A 27,212-nucleotide genomic window follows, 5' to 3' on the forward strand; every position below is an offset into this window, starting at 1 on the left:
TCTCTTATAATTGTTTCACACCCTCTTGTACTTGTACTGACTCTTTGGTTTACTAGTCTTTTATACTGTTCTCCCTCCACCCTCATTTCCTACTCCTGTTACTATTGCTCGTACTGCCAACCGCCCCTCCATCTTTTATCGTCTCATCCCTCCCTCCGGCTGGCCCTTTAAACCACAAAATACCCAAGACTACCATCTGTCTAGAAAAAGGGACCAGTTTAAACCTTCCATGCTCACTATAATGATGGTACATGAATGGTCAGGCTCAGTGAGCCCACATTTATGCAACAACCAGTTTAGGCCTGCTTTGTGGCCCAAAGTCAAAATGGCAGATAGTAGGACTTAAAACAATGAATTAGTACCCAAATGGTTACCAAAGAGTTACCGTGGGCTATTACTGTGGTATAATCAACTGCATCTTTGGTGCATTTAAAACGAATTACAGCTACCACCAGCCTACAATGTAAAACCAATGTAGGATCATAAAATCTCCAATAGGTCCAAAATGGGCTATTAAAGCACCCAAGTTAAGGACCCATTTTGTCTTTCATAGGACTATAGACTGGGCGTCCATGTAGTTTTGTTGGCTATTTCGCAGACCCAATCAACAAACGAAAAAGGAGAAGCCTTCATCCCTGTGTAAAAAGGGTAGGTGGGCCAAGGGCTAAAGGCGTGTTGCTGCCACAGTATTACCAATAACAATTTGGCACTTGTATAGCGCTACGAACCCTCGGGTATCTGAGCGCTGCTTAACCACGGTGTGTGGTGCTCATTATCGACTTCGGAAGGATGAAAGGCTGTGTTTGGCCCCGCTAGGATTCGAACCTGCGTTAGCAGGCTCTGCACGGATGCCAAAGTGAGCGCTCTACTCCCTTAACTGACAGTAAAGAACTTGCTCCTGTCCTTAATGGAAGCTGTCCAAATGAAAGCCATCGGGAACCCTGTCTCATCTCGGGGGTGACTATCATTTCAAATGAACCACTGTCAGCTGGAGCCTTGGTTCAAGATACCTGCACTGAATTACTTGAGCCAAGCAAGAGAGTGAACGAGCGCTGTAAAGCAAACAGAGCGAATTCAAAACGCATGTGCCCTTTGGGGCAAAGGGTCCGCTTATAACCTAATTCCATGTGGCCCCGCACCCACAAGATCCGCGTACCCAGTAGCCCCACGCCTGTTGGGGCAAATCTGCAGCTTGCAAGGAAACGGAATCCCCAGGGCCAATAGAATTCTGGCAAAGCTAATCCATGCCGAGGATGAAAATCCATCAAATTTAGCTAGCGAACCAATTGAGCCCACAGGGGCCTTTTCATCCAGGACTCTTTTTCTGCATGGTCCACCCAATTGGTCACAAAGCGTCTTGAAGTGAGGAAAGCAATACGAAACGCATGTTTTCATTGGCTCCGCTCAGTTGAGGGGCTGTCATTTTATACACAGGGAGCAGATTGTACACTTGAAACCCGTGGGATGATATGCATTCTTCTCTATTGAGAGGCTTTGTGACACTAATGTGATTAGGGGCATTTTGAACACTGTTAATTCAGTTAACCCCTTTGTAAGCAGTGCAATCACAGTGGGCCCATACTCCTAGGGTACAAAGGCACCTGGGAATTTATTGACTGGAGAAAATGTAGCCCCACTGGTATCGAGGTCTGTTGGGCCTTTTCCACCCACGGCCCATAACGGTGGACAGGGCTCGATTTTAGTCTTAAGACTTCACCACTTTGAGTAGAGAAGTTATTTGATTGCTAAGAGCATCTTGCTCCATGTCCTCTTACTGTGCCGATGTCTGTAAGGGGTTGGCTACGTATTATTTGAAATGTATGCTTAGTTGTGAAAACTTTTATGGCGTTAATCCGAAATAAAGTTTATCGCTAAAACTAATTAAAACTACCACCAGCCTACACTCTAAAACCAATGTAGGATCATAAAATCCCTCATATGTCCAACTTGGGGTATTAAAGCACCCCAGTCCAGAACCCATTTTGGCTACCATAGGACTATGTTAAATGTTGCAGTTACATGTCGACTTCTAATGAAGTGCCTCTGACCCCAAAAGCCAGATATCCTTGAAAGCAAAAGATAAGGGAGGGCAAAGTTTAGGGGTCCTTTAAAATGGAGCTCTACCTTAACACTCGCCTTGCTCATGATGTCAACAAAGACCTGCAAATGTTGCATACTCGCTTCATCCATGGCTTGTGCAAAAAGAGCTAAGAAAATATTGGTATTGGTTGGGGTAATCACTTAAGTGGACAGACTGCATGCAGCAGGTACGCATGTTAAGTGGTTAAAATCTTTCCTTCTATGACCGGAGCAAGCAATACCCACACATCTCACTTTCGAAACTGCAGAGTGCTCGCCACAAGGTGCAGTTGCAGAATGTTGCTGAAGGCTTCTTGTATACTTGAAGCAAATTCACGCACACTCTCCACTCCACGATTTACCATCACTCAGTGGCAACCTTTAATTCTGTCATTGGGCAAGCGTCAAGGTGTTTTTCTTTAAACCATCAATGAACCTGCTAGATACTTTGGTCCTTCGGCTGCACTACAGATGAGTCCTCTTTCATTCTGGATGAAACTAATAGGAAGTTTGATTCTCTGCTTCAGCCCCTGACGAAGCTTGAGGGTTCCTGTTTGTGCATGTTTTGTGATGGAAAATGTTTACGTGAAAAAAGCAATCTATGCCCATTATATTCAAGGCTTGCACTTTCTTTTGTTTGGCCGTTATGTGAACTCTTCCTTTTTGAGGAATCGGAAGGCACAGCAGTGGTTGGAGTTCTCATGTATGAAGCACAAACGGATTTCAGAGGCCTCGGTATCGCAGCTGCCTGACCTACTACATCAAATGCCTGCTTGGAATGGGACTATGTGAACTTACTTCTCTATTTGGAGAAACTGAGCATTAGGAGTCGAAACGATCTGGCGGTCACCCAAAGATCTAAAGATGTATGGCCTAATTTGAAGAAAGTGTTGTGTAATCTTGGTTTCCATTTGTTGCTGTGTTGGTCACAATGTTGCTCGTCTGTAATGGCTCCTTTCACATTTCATGTTGACTTTATTTGCGTTTTTAGAGCATATCGCTCCTACGTCTAGGGGTAAACTGGGTCCAATACAGACCCACCAGGCCAAGCCTAGGAAGGCGTGAGTGAAGCAACGGCTTCGGCAGTTTTTTATAGTTGTTACTGACCCTGTATGCAACAGACCACCGGGGTAATGGCTATTCACATTTCAGAGGGCTCTCCAGAGTGCAAGTCGTTTTTAGTTTGTTTTTCGTGATGTGGGCTGTCGCGACCTGTGCATGCCCCTTCTCCTTTCAAAAAAAGTAATGTGACATTGTCGATGTTTGGTTTCCATAGTGTGGATGATGAGGCAGCAAGGCCTAGAGAAAGAGGCCTGCCCCTGTAAATTAGGAGGGGGGGGGCGGGGGCTGGGGCTGGGATGCAGGTTGTCGAAGGACTGGGGATCCTGGGGACCTGTGCGCACTGAGGCCTACGGGAGGTGTGGCGCTTTATAAACATTTTAGAGAATGAATGAAATAAATGGTGGAGACCCCTATGGTGGGAGTGCATGCAGACTATGGCAGTTTATGCTTGTTTTTCCAGCCACATGATTGGCTGGGCACCCTTCCACTAGTGTGACTACTTAACCCATCACTTCTCTGCTACTTCAGGATTGTGACTGTGCTAGAATTGATCATTGAAAAGCTTTTTGCTTTCATGCATGTGCCACTGAACCATTCGTTATATTTCTTGGATTTCCCGTTTTTAAAAAATGTTAATAATTGCATCTTGGTCTCAATATAGTTTTTATGTGACTTAATCATTATAGAAGTTTCAATTAAGCAGTTAATGGTGCGCAGATGGTGCTCCATTCACTTTCTGTGAGCTGATTTACAAAACAATCAATTTATTTGGTCTCAGCTGTTGTAGTTCCCCTTTGACTGTGAGTAATCCTGTAATTCAATGTTGATGAATGGGTTCAGCGGAACCCATTCATTAGCTACTCGCCGTTCCAAAACTCATACCGCCTTGCTTTCTCACTGCAGTGAAATATGAAAGACCCATTTATCTGCAGTGACTCTGCACACTCGTGCATACCTGCACTGTGTACACGAATGGCTACACAAAGCTTAATGTTAAAGCCACTCTGATGCCTCCCAGCAGTCTTAAGCCTGCCCGCTCAGACCGTGCTAACCAGTTGGTTTTCACAGAAAGAACTTTTGCTTTCCTCCATCAGAGCACAATCGCCGGATAGACACCGATGTACACTCAAATTGTACATGGGTGACTATCAAACGAAAATATGACACCTACCTACTTTCTTAGTCACATAGACGAGAGCTCCTTTGACTATTTCCCTGTAGTCGATTGTTGCATATAGAATTGTACATTGGTGACTAACTCGGAATGTTTTTCACAGCAGTTGGCAATGACCGTCTCCTACTTTGTGGGCTGTGGAAATCTAAGTGCAACAAAGTAGATCTATTCCCCCCCACCCTTCGCCCCCCTCATGTAGCCTTTCCTATCCTTCAATGTCCCCTTAATTAGCTTTTGTATCTAAGTGGATATGAAAGCCACATTTATAAACCTCCTTAACTGCCCTTTCCGTCTTGTCCTTTGGATAGTGCTTTTTGTTTCACAGTGTACATCGCAATGGATTGTGGGCAGCACTTCTGGATGCTTACACATCTATTTTTCAAGCACTACTTTTCTTGGTCTGTAGAAAGCGCAAAGACATCACTTCCGGTAATTTTGTTTGTTTTGCTTCCCATCAAACATTCATATGACTTGCTAGTTTGACAACACAATTTTAACACGTGGGCCATTTATTCAGTTTATAGCAAGAATAACCCTCTTGAAATCCTATTCCATGTCATGCCTCGAATTTCTCCATTGCTTTGTTCTGCTCTGCAGATAAACCAGTGGGCTTTGGTGCCAAATTGTACTTGATTAGATCAGGTTTATTACTTTGTGGTTGCATTTTAATTCTGAGCGCAGTCCGGCTCTAGTTGATCTACTTTGTTTTTAGAGCATTTAGTCTTAGTCTGTGTTTTACAAAGCAGACTTGTGTTGGGTAGCAACATCAAAATTCAATGAACCATATCTGATTGTAAAATCTCCAGTGTTAGCAAGTGAGCGACACTTCCCTTTCCACTTAAGCTTTTTTCTTCAAAGACCAAAATGAACCAGTAGTTTTGTGTGTGGGGTTGAAGTGTAGCCAGGTGGAAAAGCAGATGTTCCCATGGAGGGCACAAAGATAGTGGCTGATAACCATTAGCAAAGGTAGATCTAGAGCAGTCTCCAAACTAAAGCACTTGGCTTGCTAAGGTGAGGTGGCTATGTGACAGGTGCAGCATGCTAGATAGAAAGCAGCCAACAAAGTGTGACTGGTTATGTGGGGGTGGCTGGAATGGTGAGTGGTCGGGCACTCTATTCAAGACAAAAGCCAAACGAATGTAAATGACAGACCCAAGGAGAAGCGGAGTTGGGTAGGATGAAACGTTTGCTTATACTATCAAATGCAACCCATGTTCTAGGCCACCAGATAGGCTACTGCCTCTCCCAGGTTCTAATTGAGCTTTATAGAGCCCACCTAAGGACGTTAGCTGGCGTTATGGGCTCTGAAGACAGAGTTAAAGGCAAAGTGGGTTTAATATAGTTTTTTGGTGCCTTAACACCTTGTATGGCACGAGGGTTGGGTTTATAAAGCTATTGCATCCTCAAACAATGGATCAGTGCCAATAGCCTTTATAATGGCAGACGAGCATTTTGTATTTCAGGGTAATTCCCATTCTGCTTTTGCTATTAACATGGGCAGGCAGGGCCTGTTTTTCGATTGGGGGGGGGGGCAGGTGTACAAAAAAAACCGAAGAGTTGGACAAGTATTTGTTTGGAGCCGAATAGTTGCCTTTAAGTTCTGTATACAAGAAAAACACTTTGTAAATTACAAACACACTTTGAAATATGTATATCCATTCTTTATTTCAGTTTTCTTTTTTGTTGTCTAGAGAAGATGTTTGTGTAAACCATGAAAAGAATACATTATCAAAATAAACTGTTCAATAACATCCCAGTTTCTATTTTTGTGCATTCTCGGGTGTCAATTGTTGGGCAGGGCCCAAGCAACTTGGACTAGCCCAGAAGTATAGCATGCAGTCACTGAGCGACGACTGCCATTTGTCTACTCCTACTTTCAAATGTTCCTTTTGGACCTGCCCATCTTCTGGTTCCAACAAGGCAATGAAACACAAAAGGAGTGATAACATCCTTTAGCATTCTGCCGACTGCTGAAGTGCTACTGAATGCTAACATTTGGGATGCTAAAGCCTTGCTTTCTACCTGTGGTAGAGTGAGGGTGAAGCATTTAAAAATTCCATGAGTTTCAGCAACCCCCAAAACATCAAAGGCCGGGAGACACTGGACAGTTGAAATAAATTAGTTGACCATCTGGAGAATGTCTTGAGTCCTCACCTCAGGCGGCAAGCTCTTTCCCAAGGATGTATCCAGAACAGCTCTGATGAATTGGAGTTTCTGAGAAGGTGTCATATGGGACTTGTTGTAATTGTGGGAGAAGCCCAGTCTGTGAAGGCAGTGGCGGGTGACGTTGAGATGATCCAGGGCTTGTTCTGGAGATTGTGCCCCGATTGGCCAATCGTCCAGGTAGGGGTAGATGTGAAATACCACCCCCCCCCCCTTCTACTGAGACTCGCCATCAGTTTGGTGAAAACCCTTGGGCGGAGGTCAGCCCGAATGGCACAACTCGAAATCGATGATGAGAACCGCCAACTAAACTCTTTTTCTGTGCTTAATATGGATTGGCACATGAAAATGAGCATCCCGAAGGTCCAATGATGCCACCCAATCCTGGAGTTGGAGTGCCTGAAGGATCTGAGAAAGTGACCATCTTGAACTTGTCTTTCGTGAGGAACTTGTTCAAGTATCGCAAGTCCAAGATGCTCCGTCCTCCTTGGATATTAGGACCTAAGGGGAATACCAACCCTTGTTCCTCTCTGCTACAGGCACTGTTTTGATAGCGCCTTTCTCTAGCAGGTTTAAATTCTCCTGCTCAAGGAGCAGATCTGGAATCCTCAGAGTGGTTCCCTGGTGGATTGTGCTGAGGTCTCTGTATCGAAGGAAGGCAATAACCGGGGGCGACTGTTTCCAAGGCCCAAGCATCCTAAGTAATGTCTCACTGTTCTTCTAGATGCTGAGACTGTCTGCCCCCCACTGGTGAACTGTGACTCAAGACCTCAGGTTTTGAGGCAGCTGATGCAGCGGCAGCTGGTAAATAAGCCCCTGCTTGAGCCAGCTTTCCACCCCTTCCTCGTCCACCACGAGGAAATCTTTGACTGGCTATTCCTCTCGTCCTTCCAACTGAGGAGTAGAAGCGAAAAGATCTACCCCTCCAAGGTTGTCCATTAGGTCAAAAAGGCTGAGGTGCCTAACAGCGGCACCTCAAGATTTGGCTGTAGCCTTAGAGATCTGCAACTTCTCAAGACACTAGTCAGCCTTGTTGCCAAAAAGGTGAGACCCGTCCAAGGGCATGTTGAGAAGTCTGGACTGCACATACGGTGCAAAACGCGACTTCCGCAATCATGCAAACCTGCACATAACGGTGCTTGTAGCCATGGCTCTGCTGATACAATCGGCAGAATCCAAACCTGACTGAAGAGACGTGCACATGTCTTTTTTGTCGTCTCTACCAATGACTAAGAACCACTCTTTCATTCCCCTCGGGAATGTGCTCTGCCGCCATGGAAATGCCGTCCCATAGAGTGAATATAAATATTGCGAGGGCACATGTGTAGTTGGCAGATTTGAGTGCCATAGTTACTGCAGAAATACCTTCCTTGCCCATCAGTCTACTCGTTTGTTGTCCCTATCTGGAGGGATGGTAGGGTAAGTCGTTTGCTTAGATGTTGCAGTAGCTGCCTGCACCACCCGACTCTCTGTAGTGGGGTGTTTCGACAGGTAGTCGGGTCACTACTGGAAGGACGGTACTTCTTGGTCAAGTTCCTATTTACAGCCAGATTGGTTTCCGGTGTTATCCAATTCGTCATCACCCTTTTCTGCAAAGCAACATGAAATAGTAATATGGGAAATTGGATCTGACTGACGGCCCTTAACTAAGATGTCTGTTGGATCTTCTTGTTCGCATGGCAATGGAGGTCTACCCCACTCCATGTAGTCCACTTCACTAGACATGAGTTGTGTATAGGATGCATGTGCATGCTCCCCAGCCTCTGGTCTCCCAAACTCCAACTCAGTTGATGTATCCACCCCACTTGCAGTCTGCAGGTTGTCATGGAGGTCTCTCAACCTTGACTTCTCTGCAATAAAACTCTGATACATTTGGCGTACCAAATTGGAGGCCAAATGGAGCATCTTCATCTGATTGCTCATTCTCTTCATAAATGGAAGAAAGACACTTGCTTCATTGACGCTGTCGATTTTACTGGGGCGCTTGGCGTCTATGGCGCAGCCGTCCATGATGGCGCAGCTGGTGTTGATGCCTTTGGTGTCGACTCCTTTGGCATCAACATTTTGTCTGGTGCTTAGGCGCCGCTGGCATCTAAGTTGTTGATGCTGTCGACCTCAACTTATGCTTCCGGCCCGACTGATCTTTCGATGAGACTCCATCGGATGGAGGCCTCGAGGACCATCGATGTGGATCGGGCCATCGTCCCGGGCTCGAGGGCGCACAGGATTTAGGTCAAGCCCTTTCCTTCCCGGCTTCTCTCGAAGGTGCAGTAGGACCGTGACTTGGAGGCTTTTGTTTTTCAAATATTTTGAGCATGCTCTGAAGGCCTCCCACTTGGCCGTAGTGGACTTTTTGGTTGGGCAAGAAACTCTCTCGGGGGAAGCGGCCGACTAAGTCGACTAAGGTGACCTACGGTGCCACTCCTTGATCTCAACCGTTTGGCCTTCTTCCTCCGAGGAGAGTCGCCTCTCAACTCGTCAGTTGAAAGTTTCTTGGTCGGGGTAGGTGATTTAGTGTTTCAACCTACCTGCAACTTCCCCTTATGTTCCTTCAATGCCTTTCCAGTCATAGACTGGCACTTGGATCAGTCAGAGGTGTTATGGTCCGCCCGAGGCACCACAAACCGATTTGATGGGGATCGGTCAGGCATTTTCAACCCACAATTTTTTGAACCCGGTATTCAGGGCTGTCGATGTCGCTGACATTTCAAGTTCTTGAAATAACAGTTGTCACGAAAGTGAAGAAGTGCACTGTTTCTCGAAGCTAAAGCTGTCTTGGAAAAACAGAACTGAAGCCAACTGATGCTGCACGTGCTATATACGCCTTCGATGACCTCATCCTCGAGACGTAGGCCTTCGAGGGACATAGTCAGGCCATTGATGCACAGCACCCTCTGCCAAAATTATTTGTTTTTTGTACAAAGCATCTGAAGCTGGATATCATATAGCAAAGATGAGTAATACATGGGAGGACACCTTCCATTCGAAAGTCCTTTACTGGACCTGCCAACCGAAATGCTGAAAATAGCAAGGCGGGCTAGCTAATGCTACTAGATCATTTAGCAGCCTTCAAACTTGTGGACCATGATAGGCTTTTGGGTAGACTCAAGGATGTTGGCAATTGCTTTGCTGACAATCCCCTGGATTAAACCCTTGCTTCAAAATAGAATGCCCAAAGTTGTTTGGGGAGAAGTCGTTCTAAACCATTTAGGATAAGCGTGTCGCAATGCGCATGCCTCTCATAAGCCCTCTTTAATTCTATATTGCTGTCCATTATGTGACCTCTTGACAAAACTGGAGCGCGTTTTTCCAACTATGCTGATGACGCCCAGCTTGTCATTGACTTAAGGGCAATTATGGAAGCGATGCTGAGAGGATCTTTCTGATCTACAAATCCATTAAAAATTGGATGGCATCTAATGGCATGTGCCTAAATGCTGCAAAAACTGTGCTTTTGGTTTTTGGATCATCACAAGCACACTTAAAATTAGGCAGCAAGTCCTCTGGATTTCTTATTGATAGCCATTGCATTAGCACAGTGGCCAAAGTGAAGACCTTTGGGGTAGTTCTCAAAGCATCTTTGAGCTCAGATGCTCATGTACATAATTTCACCGGCAAAACTAAATATTACTTGCGATTACTCTGGTTGTTAAAACCTTAAGTTTCTGAAGCCAACTGCACCACGCTAGTCTGTGCTCTAATTATGCTTAGGATCAATGATTGTAGCGCCTTGTTAGCTGGCGCAAGTAAGGGCAGTCTGGTCAAACTTCATATTGTGCTAAAGGATGCTGCATGCATTGTGAAAAACGTACCCAGGCACAAGCCAATAGCGATCCACAGGAGAAACCTATATCAGCTCCATGTTGAGGCTAGAATTTGCTACAAGGTCTGCACTATTGTGCACAAATGCCTTTATGGGTATGCTCCGAAGTGTTTAAAAGATTGTTAAACCCAAGGTAACCACCAGGTCTACCAATGCTGAATGGCTGTTCGTCCCTAATAGCAAACGGGCTAGAGGCATTGGCATGTCTTTCTTGACACAGGCAGCCCTGGTATGGAATAATCTCCCTAAGGATCTTCATGCTGATTGCAACCAAACTACTTTTAGGAAGCGATTGAAGACTGCATTATTTAAATAAATTCAACGTTAAGCTTTTTCTCTCTCGGCATTGGTTTGCCCTTCCCCCCTCTCCTCTGCACCATGATGCCTATAGGCTCCGGCGCGTTAAAAACAAATCTCCCTCTAGACCTCTATGCTCCTCTGGCACCAACTGTGTGTGTAAAGCGCTTCGCAAAACAGGTAGATCGCTTTCCACAGCTGGCTCCCTCCTATCGGACAGCCTCCCCCATCACCTGCGTCTTGAGCAGGACTTTCTTAAATTCTGGAAGCTCCTCAAGATTTTCCTCTTTACCTCCTCCTTCCCATCTTCCCTCCTCCTGCTAACACACCCAATTGCCCCAGCTTCTTTCTACCTTCAGCACTTGCCTCGGCACTCTGCGTCCTCTGCCGTTGAGGCTCGCACTTTCCACCCAACGCGGCTCCAGGCTGTGTAGTACTTACCATACCATGCACTTCATCTGCGGCTTAAACACTAGCATGGACAACCCAGCACCTACACTCGCTCCCCTCTTCCTTGCTGCACTTGCACATTCTGAATACTCACAAGGCATAGTAGGTGTGTCTGCTTTTTTCTTTTTTTCACTACTGTTTATTTTTTGGATGTATTTTAATGTTTCATTCGCATGTTGCCTTCCTGTTGGTGTTTTGTATGAGCGCCTAACAAGCGAACAATAAATAAAATCTGCCAGGAACTTGCCAATCCCACTGCAGTCTCCACTTCTCCTCTGCACTGGCCATTCAATTCATAACCAAAACTCAGACATCTGTCCTCTCCACTACACCCCTCCCAGTCCTTCACCTGTTCTCAGCCCCTTTTACACCCATAGCACCAGATGAGGTCTCTTGACAAGTCCTCTCTTTAAAAGTCTCCTCCAAAAGGTGCTCCCCTGCCCCTCCCGAACTATCGAGGACAATATTGCCTCCCTTGCGCCATCCTGGACCGATTTATGCGCCTTTGTCACTTGCTCCTTCCCGCTACCCCTTAAGCACTCACTTGGGCACCCTCTCCTCAAAGACCCCCTCATGCCTGGCTAACTACTGCCCTAACTCCATTCCCTTCCTTTTCATGGGCCAACTCCTGGCGAAGTTGATCCGCCACACTGAATCTGCTTGTCTCCACGACCACCAGTTTGTCTTCAGAGCAGGCAGCACGGAAACGGCACCCGTAAAGATTTGCTCTAAAATCTTGATTCCAACTCTTTCCGTTCTCATCCTTTTTAATATTTACTCTGCCTTGGACACGGTCAATCATTGCACCCTTATAAAGCAGCTATGTGATACCCTTGGCATCAGGCCTTGCACTGGACTGGTTAACCTCCTTCCCCTGACCGACCATCCCAGGTTCAACTAGGTCCTTTTCTCTCCCCATCACTCTCTCCACCTGCGGCCTCTCTCAGGGCTCCATCCTCGTGCCGTGGCTCTTAAACGTTGACTTTGCCCCTCTGGCCCATTTGATCTCCCCCTTCTCTCCTCCCTTCCAGTGTTATACGGATGACATGCAGCTCTCCTTCCAGACTGTATGACTGCTGTTCAGGCATGGTGCAATGCTAATGATCTCTGCCTTAATGCCAGTAAAACTGAGAGCCTTCTCATTGGGACACCAGCTCCCTCCTTCCCTCCCCCTCTGGCAGCCTTCCATGGCTCCCTTCCTCCTCTTGTGAGTAAAAAAGTCATCTTTGACACTCTCTACGTCTCTCCTCACATCTCAGACCTTGCCAAGAAGGCCCACCTTCAACTGCGCCTCCTCAGACATTCTCCATTTCCTTACCTTCCCCCAGAAACTCAATGTCTCCAGAGCTCAGGTCCTCTCTAGGCTGGACTACTACAACATCCTCTTCCTTTATCCTCCCTTCTCTCCTTTCAACTAATCCAGAGTAGGACTGGAAGACTTATCCTCGGCCTTATACCCAGGGACTGCATTTCTCTCCAGCCCTGAAATCTCTCCACTAGCTCCTGGTTGTTGCGAGGATCAAGTTCAAGACTCCCTGCATGACCCACGAGGCAATCTGGGGCCTGGGACCCCACTATATCGAACTCTCTTCCTAAATCCCTCCCTGCTAGAGTCCTTTGGTCTTCTAGCTTCAACTTCCTGCAGATTAGATGCTTTCCAAGCAGACAGTGGGGGGCGGATCTGTTCCGCAGGAGCCTCCTTGTGGAGTGGTTTCCCTGGCCCTCTCTGGCTTGAACCAGATATTCTGAAGTTCCCTAAGCTTCTCAAGACCCTCCTTTTCTCTTCTTTCTTCTTTCTCCCCGTCCTCTAATTTCCCCTCGGCTGCATTTGATTGACTGGCTGGTTCCTTCTACATCGTACAGGGCACCAGGACCTCCTTGCCCATTCTACCCCAACTCCTTCGTCTCCTGTGCCCCCAAATACTAGCCACATTTTTCAGTAACATTTGTCACTTTTACCCAATTCAAATGGACTCATTTTGGCAACATGAGAAAGTTGGAGTAATTGTAACCTATGTTGTGATATTACGAGCACGTATCTGCCACATGCACACTTCCCACTGAGTCATTGTACTTGCTTCAGAACCTTAGCCTGCAGGCTGAATACAGTTCTTTGCTGCAGGCACACTACCTCCTGAGCTATTTTACTTCAGGTTTGTAACTTCCTGTGATACTACAGCAGTTGTATCAATCCAATTACATTACTTGGATTGGGTATTGGTAGGATTGGAACCTGTAACGCTCAGATTATTCACACAGGTAATCAGCAAATCAATCCCTGCAATAAATTAACATTTTCAAGTAACGACTTTTCAAACTATTGTTCTAGCTCAATGGTTTTAAACTGCAAAATACAGGGGAGTCCAGAGACCGCTCATTGCACATGCAAAATTAGTTTTTTTTCTTCAGCTCACCCCTCTCCAGTGTTGAGCCTTTCCCACCCTGCTACATGCTTTCAGGTAAGGCGAACACCATGTGATGTAGTGTATAAGGGGGGAGCAATCCACACTATTAGGCCACATATAGAGGCATTGTAGCGTCAACAGATGCGCAGCACTAGAAAACCCATGGCACAGGACTCAGTTTTGTATTAGGCCTAAAAGGAATAAGCTTGCAGAACCCTGCTGTTCACAAATCCTGCTCACTAGGCCCAATCTCATCAAGCTGCAGAGCCCCGTTCCCAAGGAAGTCCACTCCCCCCACCCCCCGGTCCCTCCAGTGTTGCAATATTTAGTATCGTCCAAAGGAATGTGCCCTGCAAGAGTGAGAAAACACCAGGCTCCTCACTGCATCCATTCAGCTCCACTAAACTGCCAGTAGGCCTCTAACCCCCACCCAGCCAGTTCGTCGCCAACCCCACACCACTGACCTGATAACCCCACTCTTGCATCCCCCCAATATGTGCCGGACGCCCCTGACCCAACACAAAATCCAGTGTCTACCAAAGATCTAGGCATACGCGGCTCTATTTCTCCAAGCATGAAAATGCATCTCTTGTAACACGAGGTACAGGGAGGGATAAATTAAAAGATCAACACCCTGGGTGAAGACCTTGAGTGAAGGAAATGCAATATCAACCAGGCCCTGAATGTGTGGGTCAGAGGAAATGTATTTCATCTTCCCTTCCCCCTGGCACCACTTTCTGTGCTGCCCAGGTGCCTGCCACAATGATATAACCAGGCTTAGCATGTTTAGTTTAGAATGAAACGATGTATTAATGTGTGCCCTGACCTTCACTGAGAGGATGAGCCCAGCTGACCCACGTGCATCCTGACTGACTGGAAAGAACCAACCTACTATGGAGCAGGCCCATGTGTAGAGTGCCTCCAATCAGTGGCAGCAATGAGTTACTATATGGAATGACAATTTTCGGACTTTTAAGCCCCTGTTTGTAGTAGGACGGTTCAGAGCGCTCTCGAGAAGCAGAGTCCTTTGCTGATATTTGTATGCTGTACAATTAAACCTTGCAACGCTATATCCTGGCCTATTTCCCTAGCGGATTGTCTTTATTCTGGAGTGTGCGTAAAAGGACTTTCCTTCACCACCCGATTAAATCTATCTGTCTTAGTACTTGAAGGGCAGGAACTTTGTTTGCACTTTCACAACTCTGCACTGCCTGCACTCAAACAAGTGACATCATTGGTTTAATTATCCTTTTGAACGATTAACATGTCATGCTTGGATGGTTCCAGGCACTGTCAAAGCAGTACTTTATGTATTTTGGAGCGGAAACTATTAGCCGAATTTCAGTACACCACAAGTTTTTACATTTTTAATTACCTGTACAGTTGTGGGGAATTGCTGTGGGCACTAGGCCGGACCTTTTGACAAAACAAAAAGATCCACCTCAGCAGCTGCAGGGAAATGGCTGTCCATAATGTCTTGTACATCCTGAGGGTAGGATCTGCTTTTGTGACAGAATGCCATCTGGTGAGGATGGATTGCCTAAACGTTTTTGATTTTTAGCAATAAAATAATGTAGGTAATTCTGTTGCTAAAAGTGGTATCTGCCAAGCAGATCCCACTTCATTAATGTTCATGCCAAAAAACATAATGCAGTCATGTGCCTTGCTGAGACCGTCTGTCCTGTCTAGTTGCTGTCTTGCAGTGGCAGCTGAGCAGGCTTGAAGTTCACATGCATTCATGAACAGCTGCTGGAACATAAAGGTCCAACAGGCAGAGGTGGCTTTTTTAAAGTCTGCAACTCTGTTTCAAAATATAACAATTGTGCGCCCCTAGGCTGCATGGTGCCATGTCTGGTTATGACATGGCGGTTACTGAGGCCAAAATTCATCGTTTGCTTGTGGTCTCTTGCACAGTGGATGTGACCAAGCAGTTTGGGCTGGACTGCCCTTTTGAGCTGGTCCCAAGCCTGATTGGTTATGGTTTTTCCCCTTTCTGTAGTGGCTTGGCAGGCTAGAGATTGATGGTATGGAAGGTTGCTCAGACCAATGCCAGAGGTTGATTAAAAACATCCAGCCATCACTTCTTTTTGCTTAGGCCACACCATGGTGGCTACTGGACACACAGTTAACAAGCCACAAGCATATTTGGATGTCATTGGTGTCAGCCTGGTGAGCTTTTATTTTAATCCTCTGAGGAAGGTTGAAATGTCCCACCAGGGCACAGGTACACTGCCAGTGAGGACACAGAGGAACCTGTGCTCCAAAGCAGCCCTGACATGACAATGGCCCTCTCACTCTGGGGCTCAGATTACTGCATTATTTTTGTAAGTATACTAAACTGCAATTATCCGTAGATAAGTGCACACCGTCCAATTGTTAGTTTGTACAAATCGTGCGTAAAAATGCCACTATTCCTTCCAAAGAACAACTCTATTTAAAGGGTATATATTCTAGACAAAAGGCAGTGTGTCAGAATTCATTTATTTTATTCATTGATCAAAATATCGTGAAACATTTACAAAAAAAAAATCAAACACATTAATATCACATAGATTAAAAATCGATTATCCAAAAACACATTATCAAACCAACAGAAAGCTCACATCTCGCACATTTCTCACATACTCTTTCATCCCCATTCATACAAAACACCACTCGTACTTGTGCAAGTCGCAATCTTTATAATTTTGTTCTGTGAATCGGAACACCCTGTCTATTTGGGTTTGTGCCCTATTTGCTCAAAGTGCCTAGTTAACAATATTTTTAAAAAAACAGGGTAAATGTTCCAAGGTGGTTGCTCTTGAACACATACCAGTTACCACATTTTGTCTGTGTAAATCCAAGTTAGAGCCAGCTCTGGGAGGAGTAGGGCCTATGGTGATGTCGACTCGAGTTTCAGGCAACCAGATCGGCCTATACAATTTCTGTCTGGTGCGCCTCATCAGGGCATATATAGATTACAAAAAAACAAACCGTTCCTTATACAAACAAATTTAAGTTGGTGTGAATTAGATGCCCAATATTCAAAGTCATTTATTTCACTCTTACAGGTTGCCAAGTTTCTGTAAGCCAAGTGTGTTTCCAGGGAAGCCACTTTCCCCAACGAAGGAGGACAAAAGAAAAAAGGAGAGAGAAAACAATGTTTACAATCTTTCTCTACAATATCCTCCATACTTTTTTACAAATATCATGGATATTGTGAATCTGACATACTGCTTTGTCATGTACATGCCCCTGAATACTCTGGGCATGTCCTAATTCCGCGTTAATCCACCCGTATTTTATCAGGTGAGACTAAGTGCTCTACCTGGAATTCTTAGACGGGTAATGTAATTGAGTCATTTTAGGCACCAACTAACCCAAAGAGCTCTCCCAGAAGGAAAGATTCAGCAACCCAAACAAAGTAAGAGACAAGAAAATTCTCAGATGGAAAATCAGATGGAAGAATGGAAAACGACAAATGAGAGAATGATATACAATCCGCACACTCTTGACCCGACCCATGAGTGGACCAGGGATCAATGTGTGTAGATGAAATGTCCTGTTCCCCAAATTGACAACCATTAAGATATGTGGTGACACATCATATTGGGTAGCAAATAACCATGGTCTCTCACCCAAGTTGTGTTAACTTCAAATATAGTATCTTCATGCGGTACGATCAGGGGCAGAGTTCCTTCTTGGTTAAGGTGTTACATCTGCAAACACAGACATATATGCATCCTCTCAGGATATTTTATCTAGATTATCATGATTCTGAGCCAGACAATTGCACCATTATGTATCAATGTGTCACAGAACCCACATTCTTAATGTAACTGCATCATGATTTACCTTGCAGCTCTATCCCTTTTCACCAATGTGTTTTCTTCAAGCCAAGTTTAATGCGAGCCAATTAGCTCAGGGGAGTGGGACCATCGATGCACAGTCCCTGTGTGCTCCACCAGATGGGGACTCGATGTGATTTATGTATCGCACTGATAGTGTCAGAAAACACTAAAAATGAGAAGGGGGGGGGGGAGACCAGAGAAGGGGAAACCAATTAACACTAGGGATTAGAAACGCCAAGGAGATAGACGGAATGAAATGAGATGCAATGAAAAACAACGGAGAAGCAAAGCTGAAGGCAACCCACAACTTGGGTTTCGATTTCCAAATTTGTGGAACAATACAGGCATCGGCCCACTACGATTAGGCTGGACCAATGAAAGATTTAGAACCGCCCTGCCGGCTGTGTGTTCCGCTGTAGAGTGCGAGGCCCCCAGGGACGCAGCAAACTGGTTGCTGCCCCCCGGGGGGGACCCGCCCACCACCACAGCCACGGCACACAGTCGGGGCTGTAGGGAAAACATGCACACGCTGGAAGACAGTCCACCACGGCACGCTCGCAACTCGTGCGGACGCCATTAATATAGATCCCTGTATTTTGCTGGGGATCCCCAAAACTCCTGCCCCTCCCCTACCTCCTGCAGACTTGGAACTCTGGTTATGAAATGAGAAGGCCCTTGTTACAGCAGCCTGGACAAGACGGACAACAAACTTGTTTTGGGTCACTATGCTGTAGTATTTTGCCTTTACAAAGGGGGTTGGGGGTAGGGCTTGTCCTTGGTTAATTTGGTCTTTTGACTTAGCAAGGATTTCCCAGGAGCTCTGTTGAGAATTCAGTGTATTCCATAGAGGTAAAAGCAGAATGCCCAACAGGAGGGGGCGGCTTTCCCTACCCACATCAAGTGAACATTTGGGGTTAAACCGCTGAGAACCAAAGCCTCTCTGCTGCCTTTCCATTGGAACCTGGATCCTGCTCCCTGGAGGTGGCAAAAAAACTTCCTGAAATGGGAAGTGTGGAAGAATGGACATGCCTTATCCCTAGACACTCTGGATGAGGCATCCTAATAAATTTGAAGGCCAGAAGCAGAGCAGCACCCTGTCTAGTGCCTCAAGACCCTTCTGAGCCTGCCTAACTCTTAACAAGCCACTACAGGACCTGCTGTGTTGCTTCTGGCACTCTTTAAGAACTGCAAACCGCTTTCGCAACTGGACTCCCAGCTTGCTGCTGTGGAAGCACAGCCTTGCCATATCCAAGCATGGTCTTGGACCAACCTGACCTTCTGGGAGCCATCGACCCATCTAACCCTAAAAAAGAAGGCAATTCAAAGACTGAGCACTTGATTCACGGGGCACTCCGTTTTGAAGCAAACTTGGCACTGGGACATGATTTAACGGTCTTGACTGCTGCCAAGCACCAAGAAACCTGGTATGATGTGGATGAGCCACCAAGATGAGCAATAAAGGTTTATGCTCTGGTCCTTTTTCGAAGGCCTTCCTTCAGCATCCCTAGTCTCTTATGAGACTATCACTTTGCCTTTCCAAGTCACTTTCAGGCACTCGTGATATTTGCTGTGCAGATAAATTGCCCGAACCTCCGTCTTCACCCTGGAATGCGAACTTTCTTAATGTCTGCATTCGGTTTCCTTTAAATGGGTGGGTCTTTAGTGTTTTCAATTAGTTGTATGCATTGTTGGTTTTTACTAAATTTTATATTCGTATAGCACCTTTTAGTTTAGCATTTTATTTTTGGTACTGTCCTACTATTGTTTGGGTTGCGTCTGTGTCCGCTCGTTCACATCCTGAATGCCCTTCCTGTCAGTGTGCCCGTTTCACCTTTATACCTGGGGTCATTCGTTCATTAGTTTGGGCGTGGCCTGCCTATTTACATATTCTACTTAATGATACTTGCACACCGTTTAGTGGAGAAAGTAGAACTAATTTATTAACTTCTATTTAAGCTGTGATGTGCTTCATAGTACATGAAACGTCTACAAGTTCACAAGTCAAAAACATTTCACTAAGTTAACCTGTCCTTTGTAACTTTATCATAATACAAACCCATAATTTAAACGGATTTCTATAAACACAATTTATTTTCAATGTTTATTATGCCAAATTGTGTCACTATATTTAATATGCAGTGGACTAGTTTTGGTTTGGTTCAATTACTTTCAGTTTTGTCCTCACCCTCTGGTGCTCAGTCTTTTTAACATTTGCAGATGAAACCTTGTTCAATCACGTTTTCATCAACCACATGTTTCTTATTGCTTCTGTATGGTGTAATTCATTTGTTTTAAAACATTTGATGTTTACTGATCTAAACAAATATTACAACATTCATCAGTAACCCATTGCATCCCATATTACTATGAAAATACAGTTGACTACCTAATTTCAAGTCCCAATGCTAGTTTTTCCACAAATATTTCTGCTGCTGTCATAAATACTTGTTAGCCTGTTCATAGGGAACTTTTTAGAGTCCCTACTCTCGAGTTGAATGGTTAATGCTTGGAAATAAACTGCAGGTATGAGGAGTGAAAAGGTTTATGGGGTTCATTCATTAGCTTTGTTCTGAACTGTCTTTTTGCAGAAAAAAGGCACATTTCGTGGGGTGCCAGGAGGAACCACCGTACTCGATGACCTTCCAGCGCGATGTCAGATCGTTTGGGGCAAACAGCAAAGGGGAAGGATGGAAAAAAGTATTCGTCGCTCAACCTGTTTGATACATATAAAGGAAAGTCCTTAGAAACCCAGAAACCTGCAGGTAAACCTGGTCCGTTGTGTTGGAATGCAGTTGTTCACTCAGCCAATTGATGTTTTACAAACCTGCACATGTAGCATTAATTTGGAGTATTTGGGAATGCTTATAAAGAATAATTTGGGTACATCTGCTACGCATTTAAACACAATGAATCATATAAAGTGAACAAAAGGTTGTGTGCATCTCATGTGGAAGTTAGATTTGTGATGCGCTAGGTGCTCGCTCCTGGTTCCCCAGCAGTAGCTTCTGCCTGATGCCCGACACCCAGGAGCTGGGTTTAGCTCCTGCTCATCTAATCTTAATTTCGAACCCGGAGTCTATTTGTGTGGGGATCGAAAATTAAACAATCACTATGAAACAAAAGAATCGTGTTTAAATAAAACTGCATAAGACCTACTAGGAGATGTAAAGCAGTTTTAACAAGTGATATCAAATGTATGATATGTGGGCTGAAGAGCCAGTCTACATGGCAACATTTAAAACCTTATTTAAGATTTCCGAACCTTCAAGTGGATGAGCCAAAGGGGGCCTAATAACTTTATTTTCAAATACCTTCAATGTTTTTTATCCTTTCTTCCATATCAGCTAAATATGTACAGGTATTGTGTTTAGAACATAGGGTGAAAAGGGAGCTCTTCGAAACGTCTACAATAGTCCTGCAGTCGTGCACTTGCAGGACTCTCCCCTTCTCGCTGTTGTATGAGGTATTAAGTGGGGTTAAAGGCCAGAACTAGTACTACTAGAAACATAAAACATGTATTATGCTAATGGGAGATTTTAATGCCAGAACGGGCAAGCAGGATCTACTAACAAAATTGGATAAAAATTAATTGGTGCAAAATATCTCTCCCTTTGTGACACAATTCAATGTTATTAACCGACAAGGTAGAAGAGAAAATTGGTCGCCTAGATGGCTCTTCCACTACCCTCATCTCATTTTGCACTTCCCTTAAATCCTTCCTCCTCCATTCCCCACCTTGAAGCCCCCCCTGCCCTCTCTACTCCTCCCCCCGGTCTTTCCCCTCTTCTAATCCCTCCCCTCCCTTTCCACCTTCCCTTTTCTATTTTACACTCTCTCTCCCTTCCTTCTACACACTCAATCCTTCCCGCCCCTCCCTCTCCTGTTCGCACTCCACTTCTCCCCCCTCTGTCAATTGCTCTTTGCACTGTTTTGTTGTTGAATGATTCAAGTTGCCACTTTGCTCACATTTGTTATTACTCTGCATTTTGTTCCATTGTACAGCGCCTTGGTGTAAAGCGCTCTATAAATAAATCAATACCTCTTACTCCTACGTCCCGTCCCCTTTCCTCCATATTTGTGGGACATTCTGTCCTTCGGGACGGTACCGGAGCACTTTTATAAAAAGCATCAAACATTGTTGTCCTATTTTTACACAGGGTACCGCATGTGGCCGTTAGGAGGCTCCGCCCCATGCATCAATCATCCTTCAGTCCTTTTCTCCACGCAGTCGGGGCTGGATGCACTTGCATCACTGGGAAATTTGTACTCCCTTTGTCCTTCCTTCCTGCTCTGGTTCCACGGTCACTTAGTCCTCCGTCTATGCCGGAGCGTCTGGGATTTGTGTCCTGTTCATGCAAAACATCGCTTCGCCAGGGCAGATCCCCATTCTCTCTGCTTGTAGTGTCTGGACCATCATTGGGACTCGTATTTCTACTGCGATTCCCTCTCCATCGTAGCACTCCGTCGTCTTCGGTGGGAGGAAGTGTTTCAGCACGTTCCTCCTCCTCATTTCCAGCTTTTCATTGACGAAAAGAAGCGACGCCTGGTAAGTTCCTTACCTTTTAGGGTGCCCCGACCGGGGACTCCTTCCCGGGAGAGGCTTGAGTAGCGCTGTTATGAGGGGTTCCCCTGAGGTGCCTTGCAGGCCTGATGGGTGCACCAGAGTTTCCTCCAAGGGTTTCCCACGACGGACCTGCCAAAACCGGACCATGTTCAGAGGATCACCTGTTGGGTGCTAAAGTTCATCCCAGTTCATCTGTGGCTCTGGATACCAGAGTTTGCTCCGATGTCTCAATTTCTAGAGCTTTCCATACAGACACCGAGGTATGCTCTGATGTCTGTTTCTGGAGCTTTTTGTACCGAGCCACAGCTTGAGGCCTCTCGAGGTAGCTACGTGTATCGGGGCGAAACCTGAGGTTCCTCTTCCTGAGGCTAAGGTCTGTACCGACAAAACCAAGACGCCTGCTTTTAAGGTCTTGTCTGTGAGGTGGATTTCTCAACATTCCTGCGCTCAGAGGTGCAGTGATACCGGTTCTGTTGAGGGGGCAAAGAGGGTAGTCACTGGCCGTAACTCCTCCCATACTGGCTCTGCCGAGGTTCCTCCTCTGGAGGCTAATTTTGGGGCGACCTCCAAGATGTGCAGTAAACATCCAAGACCTCCCAGTACAGTATCCTCTGCCAATGATCCTTGTGTCAAGGCTAAAGTGTTGCTTAAGTCCCCTGACCTGCCTGAGTAGACAATTTCCTCAACTACACATGTGACGCAGTTCTCTTCAGCTGTTGACAAAATGGCAGCCCAACCCTCATGGTCCACGGCAGCCATTTTGGATACTTCCCTTACACCTACGCTCACGACATCGGGTGCTGGGAACCTTCTTTTTGGGGCTGAGCAGACATTTCCACATCATGTGGACAGTAAAAACCTGTTCCGCCCTTATGACTGGCGCGCTAGGACACTGCTGCCTCCTACTTCTGCTCCACTGGTCTATGTGGACCCAGTTGGTGGTGGGCCTTCCTGGCACCTGTCCTCATTGCATTTGTGGGGGTATGCCCCTTACGAGTGGCCTTTGCCCACCCGAGCACCTAAAACTTCATCAGAGGAACCGTTTTTTGGGAAATTTCAGAGGCTCATGCACTCTGACCTCATGAAGGAGTATTTTAAGGGTCTTTTCAAGGAAATTTACCCTGAGACTCTGTTCCACCTTCCGTCCTAGCAGTTCCTACACACCCTCCGGTGGTGCCACCTCTTCCCCTTGGCCCACCTCCGGCTCTACCTCAGTTGTCCCCCATAGCAGAGTGGGATAGCACTTTAAAACCTGAGACGGACCAGGCGTTTGTTTCAGATTTGGTGCATGACCCTCAAGCAGATCAGGATAGCAATGATCAGTGCCGCTCTGTCGGAGCATTCCATGACAGGGTCCTGGCTATGATGGCCCTCCTTGATATTCCACTACCTGAGCCCCCTGTTCCACAGCAGGGGGTGCTTTCTGGAGCATATACCCTGTAGCCTCGAGCGCACCGGCCTGTTCCTCCAAAGGGATGTTTTGGCTGAGGCCCGTAAGGTCTGGGATATACATCAATAAAAGAATTGTCGCTCGATACAGGCTGCACACTTCTGAGGAGATGGCCTTGTCGTCTTGTCCGCTCCCTTCCTCCATGGTGGTGGCTGTGGGCATGCTTTAATCCAAGCCAGCCTCTGCAACATAGACGGCTGCGGCTTAGATTCTGTCCAAGGAAGAGAAGATTCTGGACTACTTGGGCAAGAAAGTCTTTGCCAATTCAGCACTCCAACTTCATCAAGCGAACACCGAGCTCATCCTTGACAGCAGCTAATCTGAGGGTGAGGAAAGATTTGGGCCGATTTCCAGGAATATGTTACTGTGGATAGGCTTGATGACTTTAAGGCCGGTTTGTTGGATGCTAGGGTGTTGGCACAGGATCTGCTGGAAGCTGCAGCACACCACGTAAATACCTCAGCTCGAGCACTTATGGTGGGAATTGACACCTCCCGCCAGGCGTGACTCCATGCAACAAAGTTTTCGAAGGAGGTACAGGACAAGGTTCTGGACCTTCCTTTCGACGGCAAAGAATTATTTAATTCTTCTATGGATGAGGAATTTACAAAGACTAAAGCGAGCACCCAAACTGCCAAATCTTTCAGTCCTGGGCGAAGGCCCCAGCTAAGGCCCCTTATACGCTGACCGTGCAGAACTCGAGCTCCGGTTGGCAACACCTGCAGAAAGAAACGACAAGGTGGTCAGTTTTTCTCTCGCCCATCAGCCTCCTCTCCAGGGTCAGGTAGTCTCCCTGCCGACAAATCTGCCAAATTATATTTTTTGTCAGTCTCACGAGACTCCGGTGGGAGGACTAATCTCGTCTCATCTGGATGCATGGCAGACAATCACTGTCGATGGGTGGTTTTGTCCATCGCTCAGGCTGGCTTTCGCTTGCCCCTCTCCCCGACCCCATCCTTCAACCATCCTTTTCAACAGACCAGGTCGCCCTTCCTCGGAGCCGAGGTGCAGAAACCTCTAGACCTCAGGGCGGTGGAACCTGTTCCCCTTGGGGAGCACGGGGAGGGCTTCTACTCCCATCTGTTCAGTGCCCAAACCCAACCAGGCTGGCCAGCGCACTATCCTCGACCTATTCCAGTTAAACCTTTCTCTTCCCCAAGAGAAATTCAAGATGATCACGCCTTGCCAAATAAAGTCCTCTCTTTAAAAGGGCAACTGGCTCAGTGTGGGGGACCTTGAGTATGCTTACATGCACATCCCGATATGGAGGCCGCATCAGAAGTACCCGCGGTTCTGCCTTGGAGGGGAGCACTTCCTTTTCCGTGTGCTCCCTTTTGTTCTCAGCGCAGCACTGCATGTCTTTACAAAGATGTCTTTCATTGCAGCTTTCCTCCGGCTACAGGGTGTTCATGTTTATCCATATTTGGTCGATTGGCTGCTACGCAGCCCCTGCTCACAGACAGCATTAATCAAGCTCCAGTCTCTCCTCAGCTCCTGTTTCGCCTTGGGCTGACTGAACTGGCGGAAATCTTCCATGACTGTCTATCAATACCTGATTTTCCTGGGTTTTGGTTGGAACACGGTCAGTAGCCAGAGGTTCCTAACGGCGTTCTGGATTGCGGACCTAGCAGCAACGTGTCTGCTCTTCCTCAGTCTTCACACATGACGGCTTGGTGGTTCCAGAGACTTTTGGGCCTTATGGCCTCTTGCGTACTGGCTCTTCCTCTTGCACGTCTGATGAGACGTACCCAGATGGACCTTCGAAGCTCTTGGTCTCAGGCTTTGGATCTGGATTGAAACATAATTCTGGTTCTGTCCTTTAACGATCTGGAATGGTGGGCTTCGGCCTGCAACCTTTCAGTGCACATTCCGGCCACATCAATGTGACTGCAGACTCACTCAGTCACCAATCTGCAGCCAGTTACAAGTGGGAATTGGACAGAGGTGTCTTCTCTGCCATTTTTCGCCAATGGGTCACTCCAGAAGTCGACCTCTTTGCGACCTTTGCAAACAAACTTCCTCTGTATGTACCCAGAAACGGTCTGTTTCTTCCCTAGGGGACGCTCTCGAGATTCCGTGGCATGACCTGAAGGCTTATGCTTTTCCTCAACTGCCTCAAATTAATCGGGCACTCTCGCAAACTCGGGAGGCCATCAAATTGCACACTCCTCCTCATAGCTCCTTGGTGGCCAGCCAGATTGTGGTTCTCAGAACTTTAGCATCTATCGATCCTTCCTCCGATCAGATTGCCGTTGATTCCCAACCTGCTTCACCAGTGCGATCAACAGATGTGGCACCCCTCCCCACAATCGTGCAGCTTGGCGGCCTGGTGCCTGAATTCAGATCTTTAGCGCAGTTTAATTTGTCCGAGGACAATGCGTATTATTCAAGCCGCCCGGAAGCCTTTTACAAGGTCTCGATATAGGAGCAAATTAATTTTTGTCGCTGGTGCTTGGCTAAGCGACTGGACCCTAGGCTCGCTACAGTGGACACAGTTCCACCTTTGGTGTCCCACCTTGCAGCTTCGGGCATTCATGTTTTGTCTGGCAGAACTTATCGGCCATTGCGACCTACCTGTCCACTGGCGGTTGTTCCTTTTTCACTGATCAATCCGGTCATTAAAAGGCATTTTGCGGGTCTTCTGCACATTTTTCCACTGGTGCGCACCCCTCATCCGAAATGGGATCTGAATGTGGTGCTTACTGCATTGTGCCATAAGCTATTTGAACCCATTGCCAATACCGATCTGAAATACCTTTCTTGGAAGGTGACCTTCCTAATCGCAGTGACGTCGGCAAGGCGAGTTAGTGAGCTCCAAGCTCTTTCTATGGAACACCTGTTCCTTACTTTCCATCAAGATAAGGTGGTGCTTCACTCATCTTTCCTTTCTGCCTAAGGTAGTTAGCGATTTTCTTTGAACCAATCGATCTCCTTACCTGTCTTTTTTCCAAACCCGGCGTCTGATGCAGAAAGTCTTACATAACCTTGATGTCAGAAGAGCCCTGAAAATCTTCCTCGATAGAACGAGCAAACTAAGGGGCTCCTCGCAACTCTGTCACATTTGGCGCTCCTAAAGGGAAACCGGCTTTCAAGGCGACCATCGCCTGATGGATTGCCTCCTGCATCTTGGAAACCTACAGCATTCAGGGCCTTCAATTACCCCCCCCCCCCCCCCCCCCCCCCAAGGCATCCATGCTCATCTTGTACGTGGCAAAGCGGCTGCTGTTGCCTTTCAGAAGTATGTTCCTTGGGGAAACCATTGTCAAGGCGGCTACATTTGCTTCCCCGTCAGCTTTTTGTAAGCATTATTGCTTGGACCTGAGCTCCAGGGCTGATGGGATGTTTGGCCAGGCTGTCCTAAAAAATGAGTTCTAGTAGGCGGGTTTACATCCACCCAAATCAATTCAGGTGCATGCTTGGGGATCTCCCACAAGTATGGAGTATGGAGGACAGGATGTAGGAGTATAACAAGTTACTCACCGTAGTGACTATCTTACTCCCAGACCATAGTCCCCTTTTCTCCATCCGCCCGCTGTCCCCTTTAAAAAGTATCCTCTATTATTGCTTAAATGGTCTCAGACCTGGCGATGGAGAAGGACTGAAGGGCGATGAACAATTTTTTATGCTTTTTACAAAAGTGCTCCGATCCCGTCCCAAAGAGCAGAATGTCCCACAAGTATGGAGGAAAGAGGACAGTGGACTGGGAGTAAGATGGTCACTACGGTGAATAACTTTGTTAATTCGATTAATATTCGGTCCAATTGATTATATAATGGTATGACTGACTGGATTGCTGGAGAGTAAAGGCTTAAGGTCATAAGATCTGAAAGTGATAACTATCTCCTTTAGCTATGCAATTCAAAGCGCTTGACGGTGTTCTACTCACACCACTGAAGGGGAACCAGTTTGCAAAAT

General features: G+C 46.4%; 1 protein-coding gene across 8 annotated transcripts in view; it reads left to right on the forward strand.

The window, feature by feature from the left end:
• PRRC2A (proline rich coiled-coil 2A) overlaps positions 1–27,212 on the forward strand; it is a 2,343,739-nt gene that overhangs the window by 90,023 nt on the left and 2,226,504 nt on the right. For all 8 annotated transcript variants that reach the window (XM_069635075.1, XM_069635076.1, XM_069635077.1 and 5 more), the window contains exon 2: positions 19,872–20,045. In XM_069635075.1, coding sequence (XP_069491176.1) covers positions 19,934–20,045 — 112 coding nt within the window. In that variant the 5' untranslated portion in view covers positions 19,872–19,933. The remainder of the gene's footprint in view (positions 1–19,871; positions 20,046–27,212) is intronic.

This window comes from Ambystoma mexicanum, chromosome 13 (assembly GCF_040938575.1).
Source record: "Ambystoma mexicanum isolate Mex_15411 chromosome 13, UKY_AmexF1_1, whole genome shotgun sequence".
In the NCBI taxonomy this organism is placed as follows: domain Eukaryota; kingdom Metazoa; phylum Chordata; class Amphibia; order Caudata; family Ambystomatidae; genus Ambystoma; species Ambystoma mexicanum.